The following is a 21,307-nucleotide window of genomic DNA, read 5'->3' as shown; positions in this document are numbered from 1 at the left end:
ACTCCTGCTGTGAGTGCACAGCCACACTGGCATGGCACAGGGGCTGTTACACACAAACACAGACACACAGAGCCTGCACTCAGTGTGTGTGCAGGACCCTCATCACACAACTCACACTGATCATGCACAGCATATGTACTCTTAGGGACATGATCTTGAGTGTTGAGCACACACAGAGTGTGTAGATTGGCACCTCTACACATAAACACACATGGCACACATAGAGCGTGTACATTGGCACCTCTACACATAAACATACGTGGCATGCACTCAGGCAGGACAGCCACACACAGTTATGCATGCAGCCCCACTGACTGCACCTCCACTCACCCCACACACCCACAGAGGCACATGGAGTGCAGGTGTGCACACACACACAGCTCAGCCCCATGTACAAACGCATATGCACAGCCCAGGACACGTGTCCACCCTGCATGGACTCACATGCACTGGACATTCATGTGCTCACATACAAACACGCAGTTACACTTCAACCCTCTCATCTTCCTCCCCTGTGTGGTCCCCGAAAAGCAGCAACTCAGGGCTTGGTGGGCCAGAGGAGGGTGAACAGCACTGCCCTCCTTCCCTGCCTGCCCAGCACGCTGGGATTGAGGTCCCTGCTCTGACAGGCTGGATCTCCCACCCCAGACAATGCCAACCGGTTGCTGCTTGCCCTCTTTGTGGCCGAGATGCTGCTGAAGATGTACGCACTGGGGCTGCGCCAGTACTTCATGTCGCTCTTCAATCGCTTCGACTGCTTCGTGGTGTGTTCAGGGGTCCTGGAGATCATCCTGGTGGAGCTGGGCACCCTGTCCCCTCTGGGCATCTCCGTGCTGCGCTGCATCCGCCTCCTCCGCATCTTCAAGATCACCAGGTTGGGGAGGGAGCTGTGGGGGTGCTGGCAGCTCGAAGTCCCCAGGCAACACTCACAGTCCCCAGACTGCTCCTGTCCCTGGGGAAGGCTGCAGCATGAACAGGGCTGGTAGCTGCTGGGTGGAGGAACAAGGCCAAGCTGGGGATTTGTGTCCAGGACATGTTTTGACTGGGAGTGGCGGGTAGGACAGAGCTGAGGCCCCACTCTAACTCTGGGTTCTAGGATGCTGTGAATGGATGAATAGGCCAGGACTCCTAGCCCTTCTTTGTGGCCCCAGCCCACTGTGTGTTCACTCCTCTTCCCCGTCCTGCTTGCTGGTGTCCTGTGCAGGCAGCAGCATATCTTGCCTGTCACATCATGTCTGCAGCTTAATTTCCTCCTCCTGGAGCAGTCCCAGAGCCCAGCCTAGGTCCAGAGTCCCTCTTGTTAGGCTGCTGGCACATCACCTTGGTCTGTCTGGCTAGGTTCCCTGTCCCTGCCTGGTTCTGCCCACAGCCTTCCCCACTCTTTCACCTCCCACATGCTCCTGACTCTCCTCTCCCCAGGTACTGGACATCTTTGAGCAACCTGGTGGCCTCTCTGCTCAACTCTGTCCGCTCCATTGCCTCTCTGCTCCTCCTCCTCTTCCTCTTCATCATAGTTTTTGCCCTGCTGGGCATGCAGCTCTTTGGGGGCAAGTTTGATTTCGAGGACATGAAAGTGCGGCGCAGCACGTTCGACAACTTTCCCCAGGCCCTCATCAGTGTCTTCCAGGTTTGGGGCTGTGGGAAGGGCAGTGGGGGGCTGCAGGGCAGGGGGCTGGTAGTCTCACCTGGGCTGTGGGTCTCCAGGCAGGAGCTGGGTCTCAGGGGGATGTGGGTTTGTGGGGTTCACGTGGCTTTGAGACAGGAACAGGGAAATGTGACTGGAGTCATGAGCAGTAGTTCAGGTTCAGGGCTGAGCAGAGGGGAGAGTTTGACCATGGGGCTGGAGGGGCTGTGAAGGTTTGAGGCTGGAGCCAGAAGGGTAGGATCAGTCTGGGGTTCTGTCATGCTCTGCTGGGGATGCTCTTGAGTCTTTATTACTATTCTGCTCCCAGATCCTGACCGGAGAGGACTGGAATTCAATCATGTATGATGGGATCATGGCCTTCGGGGGCCCATCCTTTCCTGGCATGCTGGTCTGCATCTACTTCATCATCCTCTTTGTTTGTGGCAACTGTATCCTCTACCTCCGAGGATAGGCCCCGGCCCCTGCACCCAACCCCACAGCATGAACTGCACAGGACTGGGAAGGGGAGAAGCAGTGTTTCAGTGCTTGCCTTAAGCTTTTTGGTTCTGAACAACAGTGGAACAAACCATGGGTTTCAGGGCTTGCACTGGTGGCGGCTGGAGGCTGGGGTCTGGAGGAAAGTGTGTCTGGAGCAGGTCTGGATGTCTGGCAGGCAGAGATTCAGCCAGAGAGGGCAGCCAGCTCAGAGCTCAGTGCTCATGAGGGATGGATGCTGGTTAGGGATCACCAGCCAGGGTTATCACGAGGGCTAAGCTCCAGGAAGGTTTCTAAGGGCACCCTGGAGACCATGGATGGCGCTGGCCACATCCTCCAGACAGGAACCAAGTCCATGTCCTTAGCACTGTTCTTCCAGATATCCTCCTCAATGTTTTCCTGGCCATTGCAGTGGACAACCTGGCTGAGGCTGAGAGCTTGACTTTAGCCCAGAAGGCCAAAGCAGAGGAACGCAAACGGCGGAAGATGTCCAGGTGAGTGCTGCCATCCCTGGCCATGGGAGCTCCCAAACAAGGTGCTTTGGTGTGAGGGGACAGAATGACTTTTCCCATGGCCCTGCCCAGACTTCAGTTCCTGCTCTCCCCTCCTCTCTGCTCAGAGGTTATCCAGAGAAGTCTGAAGAAGAGAAGCAGACGCTGGCAAAGAAACTGGAGCAGAAAATAAAGGGAGAAGGGATTCCCACAACAGCCAAGGTCAGTTCTGGAGGAGGTGAGCCCCGGACAGCTCCTGGGGAGGGCCCAGGCTCCTCCTCCTGCTAGCCAGGATAGACAAAGGCTTGGAGCCAGCCTGGGTCTGGACTCTTGACCGGAATCACTCCTCGCCGTAGCATCCACTGGTGATGGGTGCTCCTGGTGATGGGGGCTGTCTGGACCCAGGCAGCACATGTTGCCTGGTGAAACAGCTCCATTGCTGGGGATTCTTTTTCTCCAATTAATTTCCTTGGCCACAGCCGGTTGTCAGTGGCTGAGATGGTCTGGTGCTCACCAGAGTGGAGTGGAGCAGACCAAGTCAGCAGCATCCCACACCAGCACCCCCCATATGCAAACCCCTCTGTCCAGCTGTGCTGAGTGTGTGCTGAGCTGCCTCTGAGAAGCATCTGGCCAGCAGCTACTTCCCTAACCACTTTCCCAAGATGCCCTTAGACACTCACCCAGGAGTTGCTCTGTATTTTATCCCACCCCTGGCATATTTGCATGGCTCTAGGCTCTTGCCCAGCACACATTGCCATTTCCCATGCTCTTTGTTTCAATTGCAGCATCCCTTCACCTGGCTCCAGCCTGGGCCAGCACTCCATGTGCTTGGTGCTGTATGGGCCAAATGCAGAGATGCTGCTTGTCCCACATGGCTTCCAAAATGAGAGGGTCTGGCCAAGTGGCACATGCAGCTGCACATCCTCCTCTCTGTCTCTCCCTTGTTTCAGTTGAAAGTGGACGAATTTGAATCCAATGTCAATGAGATCAAAGACCCCTACCCTTCTGCAGACTTCCCAGGTAAGACTTGTTCCTGGCAGGGCAGCAGGAAGGCTGAGGAGGCACTGCAGAGGGATGGTGTGTGAGGAGCAAAGGATGGGGTGACCTTTCACCAGCCTTGGGGTACTGAGGTCCTTCTGGCATGCTTGCCAAATCAGGATCATGGGATCAGAAGATTGTCCATAAGGTCGTATTCCTTCTTCCTCCCTGGGTGATTCTTTTCTTTTCCCTTCTCATGGTCACCCTGCAGGTGATGATGAGGAAGATGAGCCTGAAATCCCTCTGAGTCCTCGGCCCCGTCCCCTTGCAGAGCTACAGCTGAAAGAGAAGGCCGTGCCCATGCCTGAAGCCAGTTCCTTCTTCATCTTCAGCCCAACCAACAAGTAGGTACTGCCCCTTCTCCCTGCCCTGTGGAGCCAGGTATGGTCTCTGGCACCAGCTGTTCACAGCAGGGTCCTGTTTGTGCATGACAGCCAGTTCTGAAGGGAACCAGCTCATGAGGGAAAGCCTTCTGTGTGGAAGGATTGGTACAGACATGCTTCCTTGCCCAGGGCCTTCCTGTCCTCAGGGTTTAGCCATAACCCTCTGCCAGGCTGCCATGACCTTGTCTGATGTCCCTCTGGCCCCTTGCAGCATCTCATGGCTTTTCTGTCCCTGGCAGGTTTCGGGTCCTGTGCCACAGAACTGTTAATGCCACCTGGTTCACCAACTTCATCCTGCTCTTCATCCTCCTCAGCAGCATCTCACTGGCAGCTGAGGATCCCATCCGAGCTGAGTCCTTCCGCAACAAGGTGACCACAGAGATGTAGAGGGTTGGGATGGGTGGGGGAGACCTCATGGAGACTCCCAGCTCCCCACTAAGCAGGGACTTGCCAGATGCTATGCCTAGGCTGGGATTCCAGCCCTGCCTCTGGGAGGGCAGTGCACTCTGGCAGGGGAGGCTGGATGTGCTTTCCATTCAGGGTGCAGCTGGGACAAGTTTTTACTGCTCCATGCCTCAGTTTACTTCTGGGTGAAGCGATCCACCTGACAGGGTGTGCAAGATTCTTTTGGTTTGGAACTGTGGTGACTTACTGGGGATAGAGACATCTTGTGAAGGAGCAAACTGGATCTCTGGAGTGTGCAGTGCCCTGGAATGCTGCTGGCATGCAGCAGTGGGAGGCACAGCTCCTGTCCTGCAGGGTACCAGTGGGTCTGGCAGGGACTGGGGAATCTCACACAAGACAGCTTCCCAGGGCATTTGGTGGTTTTGGGGATCAAGCCTAACTCAGCTGGAAAGGGAGAGCTTTGTCCCAGCTGCAGGCTGAATCATGCACTGGAGAAGATCAGCAAAGCTGGGTGAAGATCAACAAAGCTGGGGGAAGTTCAGCAGTCCTCTTGGTACTAGGTTTACAGACTCTGTTGAGCTAGATGGGCTCCCCAGTGCACAGAGTGGACAGTTCCAGGATGTTTGAACACACTGAAGCATTTCCAATGTCACCCAAATCTCATCCAGTACTGGTGTCTCTGTCCTCAGATTCTCGGATACTTTGATATTGGTTTCACCTCTGTCTTCACAGTTGAAATCGTCTTGAAGGTGAGTCCTTCGCCCCATGGTCCTGCTGTGAGCATGGCCCAGTGCATAGGATTAGACTGTTGTGGCCGTGGACACTCACACTCCTTAGGCATTCATGCTCCTGAAGGTCTCAGTGTGGAGGAACAGCCAGCTGATCCTCCTTGAGAGTTCATTCATGCAGTCTGGGTGGTGTGTGACCTGTCCCAGAGGCCATGTGTCCTCTCCAGTGAGGTCAGGCAGCTAAGTCAGCTGTGCTGTGACAAAGGGACACATCAGCCACAGCACCAGCATTTTCATTCTGACATGCCATTAAGAAAAAGAAAGAGAAAGCAGTGAAAATCTGTGGACAAAAGGCACAATCCAAGCTGCTGCCACATGTTGTTTCACTTTGAGTGTCTTTATTATTCTCTTTAATTTGCTGACTGACTGGGAGAGTTTTGTCTCCAGCCAGTGCTGCACCAGAAGTCAGCTTCCTGCCTGGCTGCTGAGGTCTGAGCAGGACAGGGCCCCCAGGCCATGGAGCTGTGAGAAGTCCCTTGTGCCTCATCCACCCTTTTACCTATGGAGTGACCATGCCCCTGAGTCCTGCCCAGCCGCTTTCCTAACTCCTTCTGCTCCCCAGATGACAACCTACGGTGCTTTCCTGCACAAAGGCTCCTTCTGCAGGAACTCCTTCAATATCCTTGACTTACTGGTGGTTGCTGTCTCCCTCATCTCCATGGGAATCGAGTAAGAACTTCCATGTGCCACGATGTGGGCACTGATCTGTTCAGGCTGGTGGGGCAGCTGGGGATGGTGGGTGGAGAAGGAGCAGCTGGCCCAATGGCTGCCCATGTGTCTGTAATGTCATGTTTAGGGGACATGGACAACTGGGAGGCAGGCCAAACTCCTTGAGTGTCAAAGGTCAAGGAGGTCAAAGAACACTCCTTGAGTGTCAAAGGTCTATGGGTAGAAATTCAATTTGGATCTGCTTTCTCCAGCTGCCAGTGTCACTTGGCCTTATGTGGGGTGATGGTGACATCTGTGTGTCTCTGCCATCCCTTGTCCCTCACTGCTGGCCCCAGCCTGCTGCTACTGCTTGGTGGGGCTGTGCCAGCCTGCCCTGGGCAGGGAAATTGCCCCGTCTCAGCTATGCCTGCCTCCCCAGGTCCAGTACCATCTCTGTGGTGAAGATCCTCAGAGTGCTGAGGGTGCTGAGGCCTCTGCGAGCCATTAACAGGGCAAAGGGGCTGAAGGTAAGCGAGAGGCTGGGACTGGGGGACCTCCTCCCATGGCAGTCCTACCAGGAGGTTATGTGGCAGGCATCATGCCCTGTTCCCAATTCCCACTACTCATCTGTGGAAGGGGTCTGCCCAATCCCTCTGCTCTTGGCAGGCTCCCACTCTTCCTGGAGCCTGTCCCTGCAGTGGGAGGGTGTGGGACACAGAGCAGGGGCTCACCCCAAACATGGTCACATGTGCACTGTCCTCCACCTCTGCAGCACGTGGTCCAGTGTGTGTTCGTGGCCATCAAGACTATTGGTAACATCGTGGTTGTCACAACATTGCTGCAGTTCATGTTTGCCTGCATTGGAGTTCAGCTCTTCAAGGTGAGTGGTGCCTCAGGTGGGCAGGAGGGACCTTCTGCTCATCCTGGACAGGCTGTTCTAGACAGCACCTTGGCATGGTGTCTGCCAGTGTTGGGGTCAGCACAGGCTGTGCTCTCTGTGCTCAGACAGAAGAGCCTGCAGTGAGAGGAGGGCAGGAAGCACCCAGGGGACTGTCAGGTCCAGACAGCACCTGTAAAGGGGCCAACTGCCTCACCTCACTTCATGCCTCAGTTTCCTCTTTCTAAGGCAGCAGGTGCTTCTGACTGTTTCTTCTGTGCTTTGATTGTGAAGGGTTTCCTTTCTCACAGCACTACTCCTGCTCCCTGGGCCTCTTAAGGCAGAGCTGGCCCTGGCTGAGCTCAGTTTTGTTCTAATAACAGCTTAAATTCTGAGATGATGTGGGAAGAGCTTTCAGGACACCCTGCAGACTGAGCAGAGCTGTCAACATACCTTAGCTTTAAGTTAATTCTCTGGCTACTGCTTTCTTCCCTATTTTCCAAATAGTTGGCTTCCAGATGTCCCTCACCAGATAGGGTGAGCTAGGTAGGCCTCAGCTCAGGACCATGGGAGGTTTGTTCCCATCACTAGGCAGTGTTTCTTGATCTCAGCCTGGGACTGACCCCAGGTCTGCCCTGACTCCTGAAATGCCTTGTGAACTGGGTTGTGTTGGCAGGCACAGTGGGGAGGCCAGAGGTGGTGGGAGGCCAGGGCCAGAGTCTGCATGGAGGTGGCAGAGCAGGGACTGACTGTGGGCTAGCAAAAAGTCAAAACTCCCCAGAGCTTCTGAAGTCAGCAACACTATGGCCATTTCTGGTCTCTGTTAAATGCAGGGCAAGTTCTATAGGTGCACAGACCCATCCAAGCTGACAGAGAAGGAGTGCAGGTAAGAGCTCTCTGCAACTCCCAGGTGGGTGGTGGCCAGGGATGGGAGCTGGGGCGGATGTGGTGAGGGATGCTTGTGTTCCTGCATGGCAGTGTTGCATCCAAAAAGTGGACCTGAGGTGTTGTCCTGTTCTTCCTCACCCTGGGGTAAATCAGGACCAAGCACAGGGCTCTCCTTCCCTCCCAGGGAGGCCCAGGCTGGTCCTGCAGCCTGTGGGCTGAGGGGGCCCTGGCAGTGAGCACTGTGTCCCTTCTGCTGCAGGGGTCAGTTCATCAACTATGTGGACGCAGACCCCACGCAGATTGAGGTGCAGGAGAGAATCTGGGTGCACAATGACTTCCACTTCGACAATGTCTTCTCGGCCATGATGTCACTTTTCACAGTCTCCACCTTTGAGGGCTGGCCACAGTGAGTCTGTGCTGAGGGGAGGTCTGTGTGGGGAGCAGGGCACTGCCATGGGCCTTGGCCAGGGTAAAGAGAAAAGAGCTGTCCAGGCTGAGAAGCAGGACCAGTCACCATGGCAGTGGCTGTGGGGTTGGCAAGGTTACCCAAGCAGTCCTGCCCCACTGTTGTTGGATGTTCCCAAAGCTCTCCTTAACCTTTTAGAGGAGACATGGTATTTCCCTCCTAATTAGGATTTCTGTTGCCTCAATTTCGTTCCTATAGGTTGCTGTACATGGCCATTGACACTAATGCTGAGGATTCAGGCCCTATCTACAACTACCGGGTGGAGATTGCAATGTTCTTCATCATCTACATCATCCTCATTGCCTTCTTCATGATGAACATCTTTGTGGGCTTTGTCATCGTCACCTTCCAGGAGCAAGGGGAGAATGAGTACAAGAACTGTGAGCTGGACAAGAACCAGGTAATGGGGCTGCTGGGACAGGACAAGGAGGACCAATCCTGGATCTGGCACTGCTGGGGCCAGCTGATTTGGATCAGCCCTTCTTTGTGGTGACACTGCTGAGACTGAGGAGTTGAACCTGCCCCAGTTCTGTTTGCTGCTGGGGCAAGGCCAGCTGGACCCATGTCTAGCACAAAACAAGCCTTCTGAGGGAAGGGCAGAGGGGACCAGAAACTGGGAGTGGGCCTCCCTGGACAGGTAGGGTGCCCATTTCTGAGCTGGAGCAGATGGTTGTGCCCATTTCTGCGCTCCCCAGTACAAAAGCAAGATGGATGTACTGGAGTGAGTCCAGCAAAGAGATGATTGAGGGTCTGGGAACCAAGTCTGGTGTTGAGGAGAGAAGGCTCATAGGAATCTTACCTATGGCTATAAACACCTAATGGGAAGGTATAGAGGAGATGGAGCCAGATTCTTTTCAGTTGTGCCCAGTGGCAGGAAAAAATGCAATTGACACAAACTGAAGAAAACAAAAAATTCCATTTAAAAGGCCCTTTTTTAATGGTGATGGTGGTCAAGCACTGGAACAGGTTGCCCTGCAGAGAGAGGCTGTGAAGTCTCTATCCTTGGAGCTATTCAAAAACCGATTGTCCTGGGCAGCATGTTGCAGTTGGCCCTGCTTTGGGCAGGAAACTGTGGCTAGACTATCTCCAGAGGCACCTTCCGCTGCCAGCCCTTCTGTGGTGCTGTCATGCTGTCATTCTGGCTGGAGACAGCAAGGCTGAAAGCAGCAGAGGCATTGGCAGAGGATCTGGACACACTGGGGAGGACACTGGACAGGGGTGGCTGCTGGCCCAGGAGTGCTGTCATGCTCCTGCACTGAGACAGCACAGACAGCTCGAGCTGGGGGTGCCAGGGTGATGTGAACCACACAGAAACCCAGCAGAGATGGCCCTGGGCTGCTGGGGAGGGACAGGCTGTGCAGCCATCTCAGTGTCCCCTTCCCCCTGGTTCATGTGATGTCTTCAGGGTGCTCTAAGCCAGTCCTGAGAGACTGCGGGGAAGTGCTGGGATCAGCAGGCAGGCCCTGGGCTGGAGGGGCTGGGCTGAGGGCAGCATGGCCATCTTTGAAGGCAAAAGATGACTTTGGAAACTTGTCCCATGTGGGTGCTCTGGGGTGTTTTTGTGGGATGCACAGCAGTTCCATGACCCACTGCTGTACCTGGCCCGTGTGGTTGGGCTGGGAGAGACGGGCAATCCAGGTTGGGTGTGTGGGGATGTGCAGTGTTGCTGGTGGTGCTGAGGCTGTGCCCTGCAGTGGATCTCACTGCCCTGCCTCCCTCCCTGCCCTCCCCAGCGCCAGTGTGTGCAGTATGCACTGAAGGCTCGTCCTCTGCGCCGCTACATCCCCAAGAACCCCTACCAGTACCAGATCTGGTACGTGGTCACCTCCTCCTATTTTGAGTACCTCATGTTCTTCCTGATCCTGCTGAACACCATCTGCCTGGGCATGCAGGTAAGGGGCACGGGGGGGTGGAGGGGTGGCTGTGGAAGGGCACAGGCTGGCTTAGCCCTGCAATCCCTGAGAGAGCCTCTGGACAAGAGGTATTTCATTATGGTAGGATGGGGCAAAATGGGATTGGTGGGATGTGGGGAGCCCAGAGAAGAGGCTGCAGGGGGAAATTTTTTCTGAGCCATAGGCCTGACTGTGGGAGAGGGCTCTGCATCCAGCACAAACATCTGAGCTCACAATGGAGGCTGGATCTGCCATCAGCTAATGGCTCCTTCTGCCTTATATTCAGCATTACAACCAGTCTGAAGAAATGAACCATGTCTCAGACATCCTCAACGTGGCCTTCACCATCCTCTTCACCCTGGAGATGGTCCTCAAGCTCATGGCCTTTAAAGTCAAGGTGAGAGAGGAGCATGATAAGCATGGAAAACAGGCCAAGCCAGGGGTCCATTTATCCTGCGTTTGGCATCTCTTGAGTGGCATCTCTCAATCCCCAGCCTTGCAGCTCCAGGGAACTTCTCCTTGTGAGACCCTTAGGGACCCCCATGTGCAGGATCTTGGAGTTTCTGGAAGGACTACTGCTTGTTAGAGCTACCCTTGCTAGCCAAATGCCACCCAGTCCAGTTGGCCACTGTTCCCATCTTCAGGGTGATGTCACTAGTGGGGTCATAGCTCTGGCCACCCTGATCCACCCTCCTCATTTCACTGCACTGCAAGACAGGACAAATAACTGAGCAGAGGGTGCAGGGTCTGACCACTATCCAGTCTTCTGAGGGTCAGAGTCACTGAAGGACATTCTGGTACCCCTTCCTCTGGGCTGCAGTGTCTGTCTCCTCCTTGACTTATACCCTTGGATGTTCACTCTTCTTTGGCTCCTCCCTGACAGGGCTACTTCGGAGACCCCTGGAATGTCTTTGACTTCCTCATAGTGATTGGCAGCATCATTGATGTCATCCTCAGCGAGATTGATGTAAGTGTCAGGGGGCTCAGGCATGCCAGTGTCCCCTTGTCCCCTGCCCTGGGATGAGGCAGGGGTGCTGGGATGCTGTCCAGCTCTGCAGGGGGATGGTGTCCTCTCCTCTCTGCTCTGCTTGGTTCTGGGGAGGGACAAGCTAAGATCAGCACATGGCATGAGTGCATGGAGAGCACAGCTGTGGCCCTTTGAGCACTGAAGCACTATTTAAACATCCCCAACTGCCCAGCATGTCGCATTGCCCCTGCCCCTCTGGTCTCCTCGATCTTTCCTGCCTCACTTCTGACTCTCTTGTTCTCTTGACAGACTATTCTTGCACCCAGTGGTGGATTGTACTGCCTGGGTGGAGGCTGTGATGGCACTGTAAGTATCAGCTGCATGTGCCTGCTGTGCATCCTGCTCCCTCACTGGCCTGTGGCCAGCGTTTGCATGTGCCCTGCATGTCACTGAGGCACACCAGACCCTCTCTGGGGTGTAACTCTGTCCTTGCTGAGAGGGATTTGGGGTGACACGCCACACACACAGACACTCCTTCCCACCCTAAGAGGTGCAAGGCTGTTCTCCAGCCCTCTTGGGCCCATGTGAAATCCCAGTCCTGCCCTTCACCAACCCATCCCCTGGAGCTGCCATAGCAGAGGACCTTCCCAGCTGCAGGGCAGGAAAGCTTCTGCCCATTACCCACACTGCCTAAGGCCTGAAGGGATGCAGCCTCTGACACAGCCAGAGTTAGCTACACCCCACCCTACAAATAGAGGATGTGCTAGGCAAGAGCCTGGTGGGACTAAGCCTGTCTCTGGTGGCCCTGTGACCCACAGCTCTCCCAGTCCATGTGGCAGCATGCTTTCCTCCCTGCAGTATCCCATTGTCAAAGGTATGAGCATAGAGGACTGGGGAGATGAGATCCCTGGAAGGCTATGGGGAGAAGTGCCAGGGGGAAAAGTGCCAGCACATCTTTGCAGTCTGATCCTGTGTGGGTCAAGGGCTGCAGGGACAATGACTGGTGCATGGGGGTGGGATCTCCTTACCCTTCCTTACCCCAGGACCTGGACCCCTCCACCTTGAAAACCTTCAGCACTCTCTGTCCTCCAGCTGTTGTGCTCTGCCTGCAGGACCCTGATGACAATGGCCGCGTCTCCATCACTTTTTTCCGGCTGTTCCGGGTGATGCGTCTGGTGAAGTTGCTGAGCCGGGGTGAAGGTGTCAGAACCCTGCTGTGGACCTTCATCAAGTCCTTTCAGGTCTGTCAGGAGCAGTGCTCTCCTCCCAAACACACACATGCCCTGGGCTGGCAGCAGTGGCTGATCCTCAGGCTGGTAGGATGAGCAGCCTGTCCTCACCAGGCAGAGGAGAGGACAGTGCTGGCAGGCTGCTGACCTCAGACTGGGCTGGGGGCTTGTGGTGTGGAGAACATTGCCCATGTGGGTGGGAAGGCGTGTGGGACTCCCTGGCTGACAGCACTGTGGGCCAGAGCTGGGCCAGCTGCTGGCAGTACCTGCCTGGGCCCATTCATGCTGGTCCCACTTGGCTGGGATCTCCACCAGGTTGGTACCCCAGGGCATGCTGCAGCATCAGCTCAGAGCCCTGACCTGGGCAGTTCCCTCAGCCCTGGGCAGCCATGGGGTGTGCTGAGCCTCTGTCCTAGCCACAGAGAGCAGTGCTCCCATGGGGGCTGACATCAGTTTCCCATGGGTGAGAACCACAGGGAAGGGGCCAGCAAGAGGGTGGTTAGAGGAACAGGTGAGTTGTCCCCTCCCCACACAGGGACCTAGACACTGGCCTCATGCAGCACCTCCAGAGCTGACACCCTGTCCCTGGGTTGCCTTGGATGCTGGGCTGGTGTCTCACACAAGCCATGGTCCTTCTGTTATAGGCTCTGCCATATGTGGCCCTGCTGATTGTGATGCTTTTCTTCATCTATGCTGTGATTGGGATGCAGGTGAGAGGCACTGGGACAGAGGGGTGGGAATTGGTCTTCATCAGATGCCCTGAGCCTGATGGTTCCTCTGCTAGGCCCTCTCTGGGGCTTTGCACATGATGGGACCTGTTTGCCCTGGTCTGCAAGGATTTTTGCCACCCCAGCAGCCTCCCATCCCTGGGCTTTAGCCAGGGCAGCTGAGGCACACAGCAAAGAGCACTTTGGGAATCAATAGCACAGCCTAGACACACAGGCACCAGTGCTTGTGCTGGTTCAGGAGACCTTGTCTCCTTGGCCCAGATGAAGTGCAGTTGTAGTCAGGGGTGTTTTCAGCACTGGCAGGAATGTCTAAGTAGCTTCTAAGCCCCAGAGCACCCACACCCCAATCTCAATCTCTTCTGGGGATGCCCAAGGCCAAATAAACAACAGGAAGTGGAGCTCAGGGTCCAGAGTGCTCTGGAGGGTGGTCAGTGCCCGAGAAAGAGTGGCACACTGGAGACCTCACACTGTGATTTACAGATGTTTGGGAAGATTGCCATGGTGGATGGGACCCAGATCAACCGAAACAACAACTTCCAGACCTTTCCACAAGCTGTGCTGCTGCTCTTCAGGTCAGTCTTGTCCTGTTGTCTGAGCAGCTCCAGAAGGAGGCTGGGCACTGAGCCTGTGGGAACACTCAGCTTGGAGTGAGGGAGGACCAACATTTCAGTAGTTGATTTCTTTTTTGTCCCACAGAAAGATCTCCTGCAGCAGTGGGAGCATTTCAGGAGAGGCTGTGGGTTTATCTGGAGTGTCTGGGCTGCCAGAGAGAGGGGCATTTTGGGGTTGCTATTCTGAATATTTCCTTCCCAGACTGGATTTTAATTTGTGAATTGTGAGGAAACACATGGGAAGCAGGAGCTCAGCCCAAGGCTTTCCTTGACTCCAGACACTTCACTCTGAATCTTTCAGTGGCCCTACAGCAGCAAGCCCAGAATCCTGACTGCTCCTTTCCCAGCAGCTCCCCTGTGCTCTGGGCTGGCCTCAGCCCTCCCTGCATGCCCAGCTTATCCAGGACAGGCAGAGACCAACAGGTATCCATCCTCTCTTCCCAGGTGTGCAACTGGTGAGGCCTGGCAGGAGATCCTGCTGGACTGCAGCTACGGCAGGCGCTGTGACCCAGAGTCGGACTATGCTGAGGGCGAGGAGTACACCTGTGGCACTGGCTTTGCCTACTTCTATTTCATCAGCTTCTACATGCTCTGTGCCTTCCTGGTATGCTGGCTCCCACAGAGCCCCTTTGGCACCCCTGTCCTGCCTGGGCAGCCACTGTATTATTAGCTGTGTGTCTCATGGGGTGAGCCCACAGCACCTCCCGTGGACATCACCCCCAGCCCACCTACCCAGTCATTCTGTAAACTGGCACTGCACTCCTGGGGGACCCAGGATCCCCTTTCATTTTCTCCCCACAGGCTCCATGTGCTGCCTTCCAGATATGTTTGTGTTGGTCTTTGCAAGGGTGGAGAGGGACAAGATGCCCATGTGCTTGTCCTTTCATATGACCTGCTTGAGCAGGAGGTTCCTCTCTGCATAGGAAGACCCTCACTCTGATTCCAGGAGATCCCAAGCCCCTTCTGCTCCAGAACACACCTGTCCATATTTTTGTGCTGCTGGCCATCGGGTCTCTCCTCCCTGACTGGGTCCTTCCCTTCTGTTCCTCTGCCCCCAGATCATTAACCTCTTTGTGGCTGTCATCATGGACAACTTTGACTACCTGACCCGGGACTGGTCCATCCTTGGGCCTCATCACCTGGATGAGTTCAAACGGATCTGGGCTGAGTACGACCCTGAGGCCAAGTGAGTATCAGTGGGTGAATGGCATGGAGAGTTGTTCCATGGAGTGGGTTGCCCAGAGATATTCATGGCAGGGTAAGCTGTGCCACTGCCTAGGAGTTAGATTCCAGCATCTCACAGGTGGATGTGGGCTTGCTGGAATATTCCAGGTCTGATAAAAGCCATCAGGATATTTGGGAATATAAGACTTTCCCTTCCCACTTCATCCAGCTGTGGTGAGGCTGCCAGCTCTTCCCATGCCATTGCACACCTTTACCAGCTCCCCAGTGCCACAGGGAGCAGCTGCTTTCCCTAGGAGGAGCACAGGGAAGAGTAGGGATTTGCCCACCACAGAAGCATGGGGCAGACCCCAGGATGAGCCCCCACAGCCCCTCCTCAAGCCACCATCAAGCAGATCTGCTGCCTCAGTGCTGAGCTGCTGTTTCCTCTGCAGGGGGAGAATCAAACACTTGGATGTGGTGACTCTGCTGAGGCGTATCCAACCTCCCCTGGGCTTTGGGAAGTTCTGCCCACACCGTGTAGCTTGTAAGGTGAGAGCCAAGGGGTGACAAGGTGTGTGGGCACAGGGACACCTTCCCCAGGCTGTCACTGTGTCCTCGCAGGAGGTTGAAGGTGACAGTCCAGCCAGCTTCCCAGTGCCATGGCTAATATTCAGCTCTGACCTCTCCTTTTTGATGAAGCAGTGTATTCGGGGGTCAAGGAGAGGCACACTGGCCTGCACAGAGTGGATCAAGCTCCTGAAGATCAGGACTCAAGTTTAGGGAGCAGGAAACCCCAATTCTCTAGGCAGAAATACACTTTTCCTGGCTTGGCTCATTCTGAACAAACCCAGGGCCTGTGTGAGGCTCATGTGTAACATGTATGGGGAGGAGCTCAGGCATTGGTGTGATCCCTCCTGGGTTTTGGGCAAACACATCAGGAGAGTTGATCCCCAGATTCCTCACAGCAGCCTGGGACATGTTTTGGAGCAGGGAGCACAATGCAAAATGACTCCTGTCTCTCTGAAAGCAGCTAGGGGGATTCAGCCTGGAAAAGAGGGGGCTTAGAGGAGACCTTCTTGCTCTCTACAGCTCCCTGACAGGAGGTTGAAGCCAGGTGGGAGTTGGTCTCTTCTCTCAAGTAACAAGTAACAGAACAAGAGGAAACAGTCTCAAGTTGCAGGATGAGAGGTTTAGGATGGATATTAGGGAATTTTTTTTCACCAAAAGATTGATTAGGCCCTTGGACAGGCTGTCTAGGGCAGTGGTAGGTCACTGCCCTGGAGGGATTTAAAAACCATGTGGATGTGGCTTATGTGTTTTTTCTGGTGGCCTTGGCAGTGCTGGGGTAACAGCTGAACTTGATGATCTTACAGATCTTTTCCAACCTAAACAATTCTGTGATTCTCTAATTTTTTCCCATGGCACCCATGTCCCTGTAGGTTATTTCCCCTAACTCTACCCCTCACTTGCTCTGGTTCAGCTGGATGGGACAAGGGATGTCACTGCCTCTGGCAATTGTGGTACCAGGGGTGGTGCAGAGCCCCTGGGCCTGGGCAGGGCAGGTAGGGCTCCATGCCCTGAGCAGAGCCTCTGCCCAGGACAGGCACTGAGTCTTGGGGCTGCCAGCCTACTGTGCCACCTGGGGTCACAGGTGTTGGTTTGCTGTGCAGCGCCTGGTGTGCATGAACATGCCCCTGAACAGCGATGGCACTGTCACCTTCAATGCCACCCTCTTTGCGCTGGTCAGGACAGCCCTCAAGATCAAGACAGAAGGTAAGTGGTGATCTTGTCTGCCTCTATAGCCTGACAGGGACCTTCTCTGTGGTGCCAGGTGCAGGTCCTGGCATGCTTTGTCTTCATTCCTGTTCACATCCCTGAGAATGAACTGCTCTGTCCTGCTCCCTTCCCTCACAGGTAATTTTGAACAGGCCAATGAGGAGCTCAGAGCTATTATCAAAAAGATCTGGAAGCGAACAAGTATGAAGCTTTTGGACCAGGTCATCCCACCTATTGGAGGTATGTCACCAGGTGGCACTTCCCAGAGGGACAGGGTGACTCCTGGTCAGGGTGTCACTGCTCCAGCCACTTGGGATCTTGTGACAAGCAGAATCATGTTGGTTTTCTCCCTCCAGATGATGAGGTGACAGTGGGCAAGTTCTATGCTACTTTCCTGATCCAAGAACATTTTAGGAAGTTCATGAAGCGCCAGGAGGAATATTATGGGTACCGGCCCAAGAAAAACGCTGTGCAGATCCAGGTTGGTGTGTGGGTGGTGCTGGGGAAGTGATTCTTCCTGGAGGTGGGCAGAGAGCTCTGCAGGGCAGGGAAGAGGCTTCCCCCAGCCTGGGGAAGTCCAGGAGGACTCAGAGAGCTTCAGTGACACACAGGGACCCCTGTGCCTCAGGCCTCTGGAAGTGAGGGGACCCCAGGAAAACCAGCACTGAACTGCTGAGTGTGACCTTAGTGCCCAGAGTGCAGGTGACTCTGAAAGCAAAGGAGGATTTTGTCTCTCTGCTCCACTAACTCCAATTGAAGAGAGCACTTGGCAGGATCTGGTGCCTCACCAAGTAGTTTCAAGACCTGGAAACTCCCACCACAGACCATTGTGCCAAATGCTGCTCACTCAAGCCCTTACCCACCTGCTCTGCTCCAATCCCAGGGCCTTCCCCCTCTTCTCCCCTTAGCAGTGTCTGATTGATGATAATTCCATGTGCCTGGCGTTCTCTATGTTCTCTCAGCCTTACAGAGCATCAGGTGGAGGGGGGGGTCAACGTGGCTGACTTTGACTGGGACCACTGCAGTCAGAGAAGCACAGCAGGGGTGCTGGTGGAGGATTTGTGTGCCTGGCCAGAAGGCTGGGATGTCCTGACTTCATAGGGAGGAAAGCACCTGTAGAGATAAAAGACCAGGCCCCAAAGGCACAAAGCAAGGAAAAGAGCCAGGTCCCAGATCAGGGACAGAGGCCCAGCCTGCCCTTGGCTGTCACCAGCCTGACACTCCATCAGGCTGCCCTTGGCATTCCCTTTTGGGGACAGGATGAGCCCAGAAACTGTGGGACAGCTGTGGGGCAGCTGTGGGACAGGATGAGCTCAGAAGCAGTGTCACCAAGCACAGAGGCAGTGCAGGGTGTGACTCATGGCCTGTCCTTGGTAGGACACCTGGCAAGGTGAGTGTGGCTCATGTTTCCCTCTCCACAGACCAAGGTGAGAGGGGTGGTGGGGCATGGTCACATCAGCCCTGCCTTCCTGTCCCCTCCAGGCTGGGCTGAGGAGCATTGAAGAAGAAGCTGCTCCTGAAATCCATCGGGCCATTTCTGGGGACTTGACTGCTGAGGAAGAGCTGGAAAGAGCCATGGTGGAGGCTGCCATGGAGGAAGGGATATACAGGGTGAGTTCAGCCCTCAGGGCACTACATGGGTTGGTGGTCCCACCCAGCCCTGATTTCAAAGTGGTGGTGGTGGATCAGGTTGGCTACTAGCACTGGGTCTGCAGCGTGGGGACCACAAGGATGATCAGCATTTCTTTCCTTTCTGTGAGCATCAGGACATCCTGGTTGTGTCATCTTGGGCAAGCTGCTTTCTGCCTCAGTTTGCCCTCTCTGAAAGGACCCAGCCCATGTGCCTGGCAGGGCTGTGCTGAATGCTCACCTCCTGGTTTGGAGGTTCCCACACACAGGTTCTGCCAGGCTAAGGCAGGACAGCTCTGGTGTCACAGGAACTGATGCACTTCCCACTCCCTGGGAGTCTCAGAGACAGCCTGGGCAGCTGTGGGGCTGCAGAGTTGCATCTCCTTCTGTGTCCAGAGGTGCCACCACCCCAGGCTGTCCCACAGAGGTGACAGGGTTGTAATGGGCTGGCTGTGCTGTTGCATGGCCATCAACTCTCAGTGCCTCAGTTTCCCCACCTGGGCAGTGAGGTTTTGGGAAGGACCATGTGGTCTGCAAGGCCTGAGCAGAGCAATTGCTATTTCGACATGGGAATGACTCCAGAGCAGCCTGGAGCTCAGCCTTGCCCTGATGCCCTCCCTGTTGGTTGCAGAGGACAGGTGGCTTGTTTGGCCAGGTGGACAGCTTCATGGAGCCCAGCAGCCCCCTGCAGCCCCAGGTGGCCAGCCAGAGGCCCCTGCAGTTCACTGAGGTGGGCAGTGAGGACCTCGACTCTCCTGTGTTCCTTGATGACTTCCCCCAGGAAGGCAACACCAACATCAACAATGCCAACAGCAGCAGCTGGCTGGAGGGGTAAGGGAGCCCAGCCTCAGTGGGCAGGCATGGAGGGGCAGTGCTGGCCATGCCACTGTCCTCCCCAGGGCTGTCCTGGGAGCTGGCTGCACCCTGGCCACCCAGGGGCTCCCATCCCATCACTCCTTCATCTCAGTGCAGTGAGGATGGAGGTGGACAGCAGGGCTCCAGACTTGTAGGAACCATTCCCCACCCCTTACCTGCCAATCTCTGAGGGCCAAGGCCCAGGCTGGGGCCACCAGCACGTGCCTGGGCACAGGTAGAAGGGACAAAGATTGCCAAGATTGACCCCACTTCTCAGGGTTTCCACCCTGTTCATCCATTCCAGTTGTCCCTACAGGTCTGTCCCCCCAGGGTGGGGAGGTGAGGAGGGCTGTACCCCCAGGTGGAGCTGGGCTCAGTGAGTGGTCCCCACTCAGGCTGACCTACCTGCCTGCCTTTGCCAGGGTGGAGTACGAGGATGAGGTGCTGAGGAAGACAGTACCAGCAGCACACAGGCGTCCAGAGTGGGGTAAGTCTCATCTTTGTTGTTTTCCTGGGGGACTGGGACCAGCTCAGGGGCCAGGGTAGGGGATAGGGTCTGATATTGATGGGTGGGAGGAGCAGATGCAGGCCCCAGCAAGTTGGAGGTTTGCTGAGAGCACTGAGCACAGCAGGACCTGTCTGGAGAGCTCCAGGAGACCCTTCTCCCTCCTTCTGCCCTCTGGGGTGATAAACCATGGAGACACTGCCTCAGGCTGGGGGAGCACTGGCCATCCCAGGGCAGCAGGGCCACAAGACCACGTTCCTTCCCTCAAACAGGAATCTTGGGTGCTGCTGAACTCCTAAGTCCTTTGTTTTCCCCAGTCTAGTGAGCCCATTTCCAGCTCTGTTTGGCAGTGGGGTCCTTGTTCTTGTACCCATTTGATGTCCCTACCTTTCCCTCCCACAGAGCTCAACCACCCCATACCCATGCCGAGGCCAAGGAGGAGGCGAAGGGCCACCTCTGGTCCCTCATCATCAGGGCCACTCCTCCTCCCTCAGGTAAAAGGGGCAATGCATGTGCAGAGGGGACATGTAATGTGGGGGACATGGGTGAACCTCCCTCCCCTCCTGGGAAAGGCTGTCACAGCTGGGCTGGGAAGGAGCCACTCTCTAGGGCTCACTGTATTAATCTAGCCTTGCTAGAGCTTCTCCTTTGGATCAGCCTGGACATGGAGCTGAGCTCCCACCCCACTGCTGTAGCAGTCATGGGGAGCTCCTCGAGGCTGGAACAGCTGGAAGCACATTCCTCTGGCTCCTGGAAGCACATTCCTCCTGCCTCCCCAGAGCCAGGGCAGGCAGAAGGGGTGTGTCAGATTTGCCCACATGCTGCCCATGCTGCCCTTTGCTGTCCCCAGTACCTCATGCCAGAGCAGGGGGCCAGGGCTGGTTCCCAGCTCTCTGTTCACTTCGCCCTGCTGCTCCCATTTTGGGGTTGCCCAGGGGCTCCAACAGGGTGGCATGGCCTGTCCAGGCACTAGACAGGGGACAGAACCTGCTGCCCTCACACTAACATGGGAGAGGTCTTCCCTGGGCAGTGTCTGAGCCCAGGCTGCAGCTCTGTGCTACTCTCACCCAGCTGCCTGTAGAGGATGGCACTGTGACAGGAACAGCATCCAGCTCAAGGTTCCAGCAGGGAGAAACTGATGAGCCAAGAACATCCTCCACCCCAGCCATCACCTTCCTCATTCAGGAGGTAAGGCAAGGGCAAAGCTGGGCAGAGGGCACAGCAGGGATGGCAGGACATTCCAGGGATACCATGGTTATGCCATGATGGGGGGCAAAGCTTAGCGACAAGGGTGAGCAGCACAGAGGGCAGAAGGGAGGGAGGAGAAGGGGGTGGGTGCCTGCAGCCAGGGCACCTCCCCAGGCTGAGCACCCAGGCTGTGATCTCACCTTCTGCACAGGCTCTGATCTCAGGAGGCCTTGGGGCTCTGGCCCATGACTCATCATTCCTAGCGATGACCAGGGATGAGATGGCAGCCAGCAGCCAGTTGGAGATGGACGAAGTGGAGAAAGCAGCTGTGGAGCTGCTGAAGGGAAGAGAAACACTGCAGGGCACAGAAACTGGCTCTGCCCCACTGGACACCTCAGCCACGCCACCAGCCAGCTCCCCAGGGCTCCGTGCAGCTCCCTCCCAAAAGACTGTCACTACCACTCGCCTGTGAGCTGCTCAGGGTCCCTGGAGCAGAGCCACACTGCTCCCTGCTCCTGCCTGTGGCCCTGAGGTACACTGGCCAGCTGTGGTATTATTTTTGGGACAGGTCTGTGGGATGCTGGTGCAGAACAGGACAATGCTGTTCCAGTGGGGTCTTGCAAGAGCTGGACAGGTCATTAAAGTGTTCCTGCTGTGTGA

At 55.6% G+C, this 21,307-nt stretch overlaps 1 protein-coding gene across 2 annotated transcripts in view; it reads left to right on the top strand.

Annotated features, from left to right (window-relative positions):
* Positions 1-21,307, top strand: part of CACNA1S (calcium voltage-gated channel subunit alpha1 S) — a 41,969-nt gene extending 20,662 nt beyond the window's left edge. For both annotated transcript variants that reach the window (XM_085083177.1, XM_085083176.1), the window contains 34 exons: positions 649-874; positions 1,420-1,627; positions 1,953-2,073; positions 2,499-2,613; positions 2,739-2,832; positions 3,561-3,630; positions 3,860-3,992; positions 4,271-4,400; positions 5,126-5,185; positions 5,787-5,893; positions 6,312-6,399; positions 6,645-6,752; positions 7,583-7,635; positions 7,897-8,043; positions 8,302-8,503; positions 9,837-9,995; positions 10,282-10,392; positions 10,879-10,962; positions 11,272-11,328; positions 12,075-12,203; positions 12,836-12,901; positions 13,400-13,491; positions 13,975-14,134; positions 14,589-14,716; positions 15,147-15,243; positions 16,365-16,467; positions 16,609-16,710; positions 16,827-16,951; positions 17,953-18,081; positions 18,731-18,930; positions 19,377-19,441; positions 19,862-19,953; positions 20,531-20,647; positions 20,859-21,307. In XM_085083177.1, coding sequence (XP_084939303.1) covers positions 649-874; positions 1,420-1,627; positions 1,953-2,073; positions 2,499-2,613; positions 2,739-2,832; positions 3,561-3,630; positions 3,860-3,992; positions 4,271-4,400; positions 5,126-5,185; positions 5,787-5,893; positions 6,312-6,399; positions 6,645-6,752; positions 7,583-7,635; positions 7,897-8,043; positions 8,302-8,503; positions 9,837-9,995; positions 10,282-10,392; positions 10,879-10,962; positions 11,272-11,328; positions 12,075-12,203; positions 12,836-12,901; positions 13,400-13,491; positions 13,975-14,134; positions 14,589-14,716; positions 15,147-15,243; positions 16,365-16,467; positions 16,609-16,710; positions 16,827-16,951; positions 17,953-18,081; positions 18,731-18,930; positions 19,377-19,441; positions 19,862-19,953; positions 20,531-20,647; positions 20,859-21,119 — 4,139 coding nt within the window. In that variant the 3' untranslated portion in view covers positions 21,120-21,307. The remainder of the gene's footprint in view (positions 1-648; positions 875-1,419; positions 1,628-1,952; positions 2,074-2,498; positions 2,614-2,738; positions 2,833-3,560; positions 3,631-3,859; positions 3,993-4,270; positions 4,401-5,125; positions 5,186-5,786; positions 5,894-6,311; positions 6,400-6,644; positions 6,753-7,582; positions 7,636-7,896; positions 8,044-8,301; positions 8,504-9,836; positions 9,996-10,281; positions 10,393-10,878; positions 10,963-11,271; positions 11,329-12,074; positions 12,204-12,835; positions 12,902-13,399; positions 13,492-13,974; positions 14,135-14,588; positions 14,717-15,146; positions 15,244-16,364; positions 16,468-16,608; positions 16,711-16,826; positions 16,952-17,952; positions 18,082-18,730; positions 18,931-19,376; positions 19,442-19,861; positions 19,954-20,530; positions 20,648-20,858) is intronic.

Source organism: Lichenostomus cassidix, chromosome 26, assembly GCF_008360975.1.
Source record: "Lichenostomus cassidix isolate B80296 chromosome 26, HeHo_3.0, whole genome shotgun sequence".
Classification (NCBI taxonomy): Eukaryota; Metazoa; Chordata; class Aves; order Passeriformes; family Meliphagidae; genus Lichenostomus; species Lichenostomus cassidix.
Note: the sequence above shows the minus strand (reverse complement) of the source record. Positions and strands in the feature narration are given on the sequence as shown.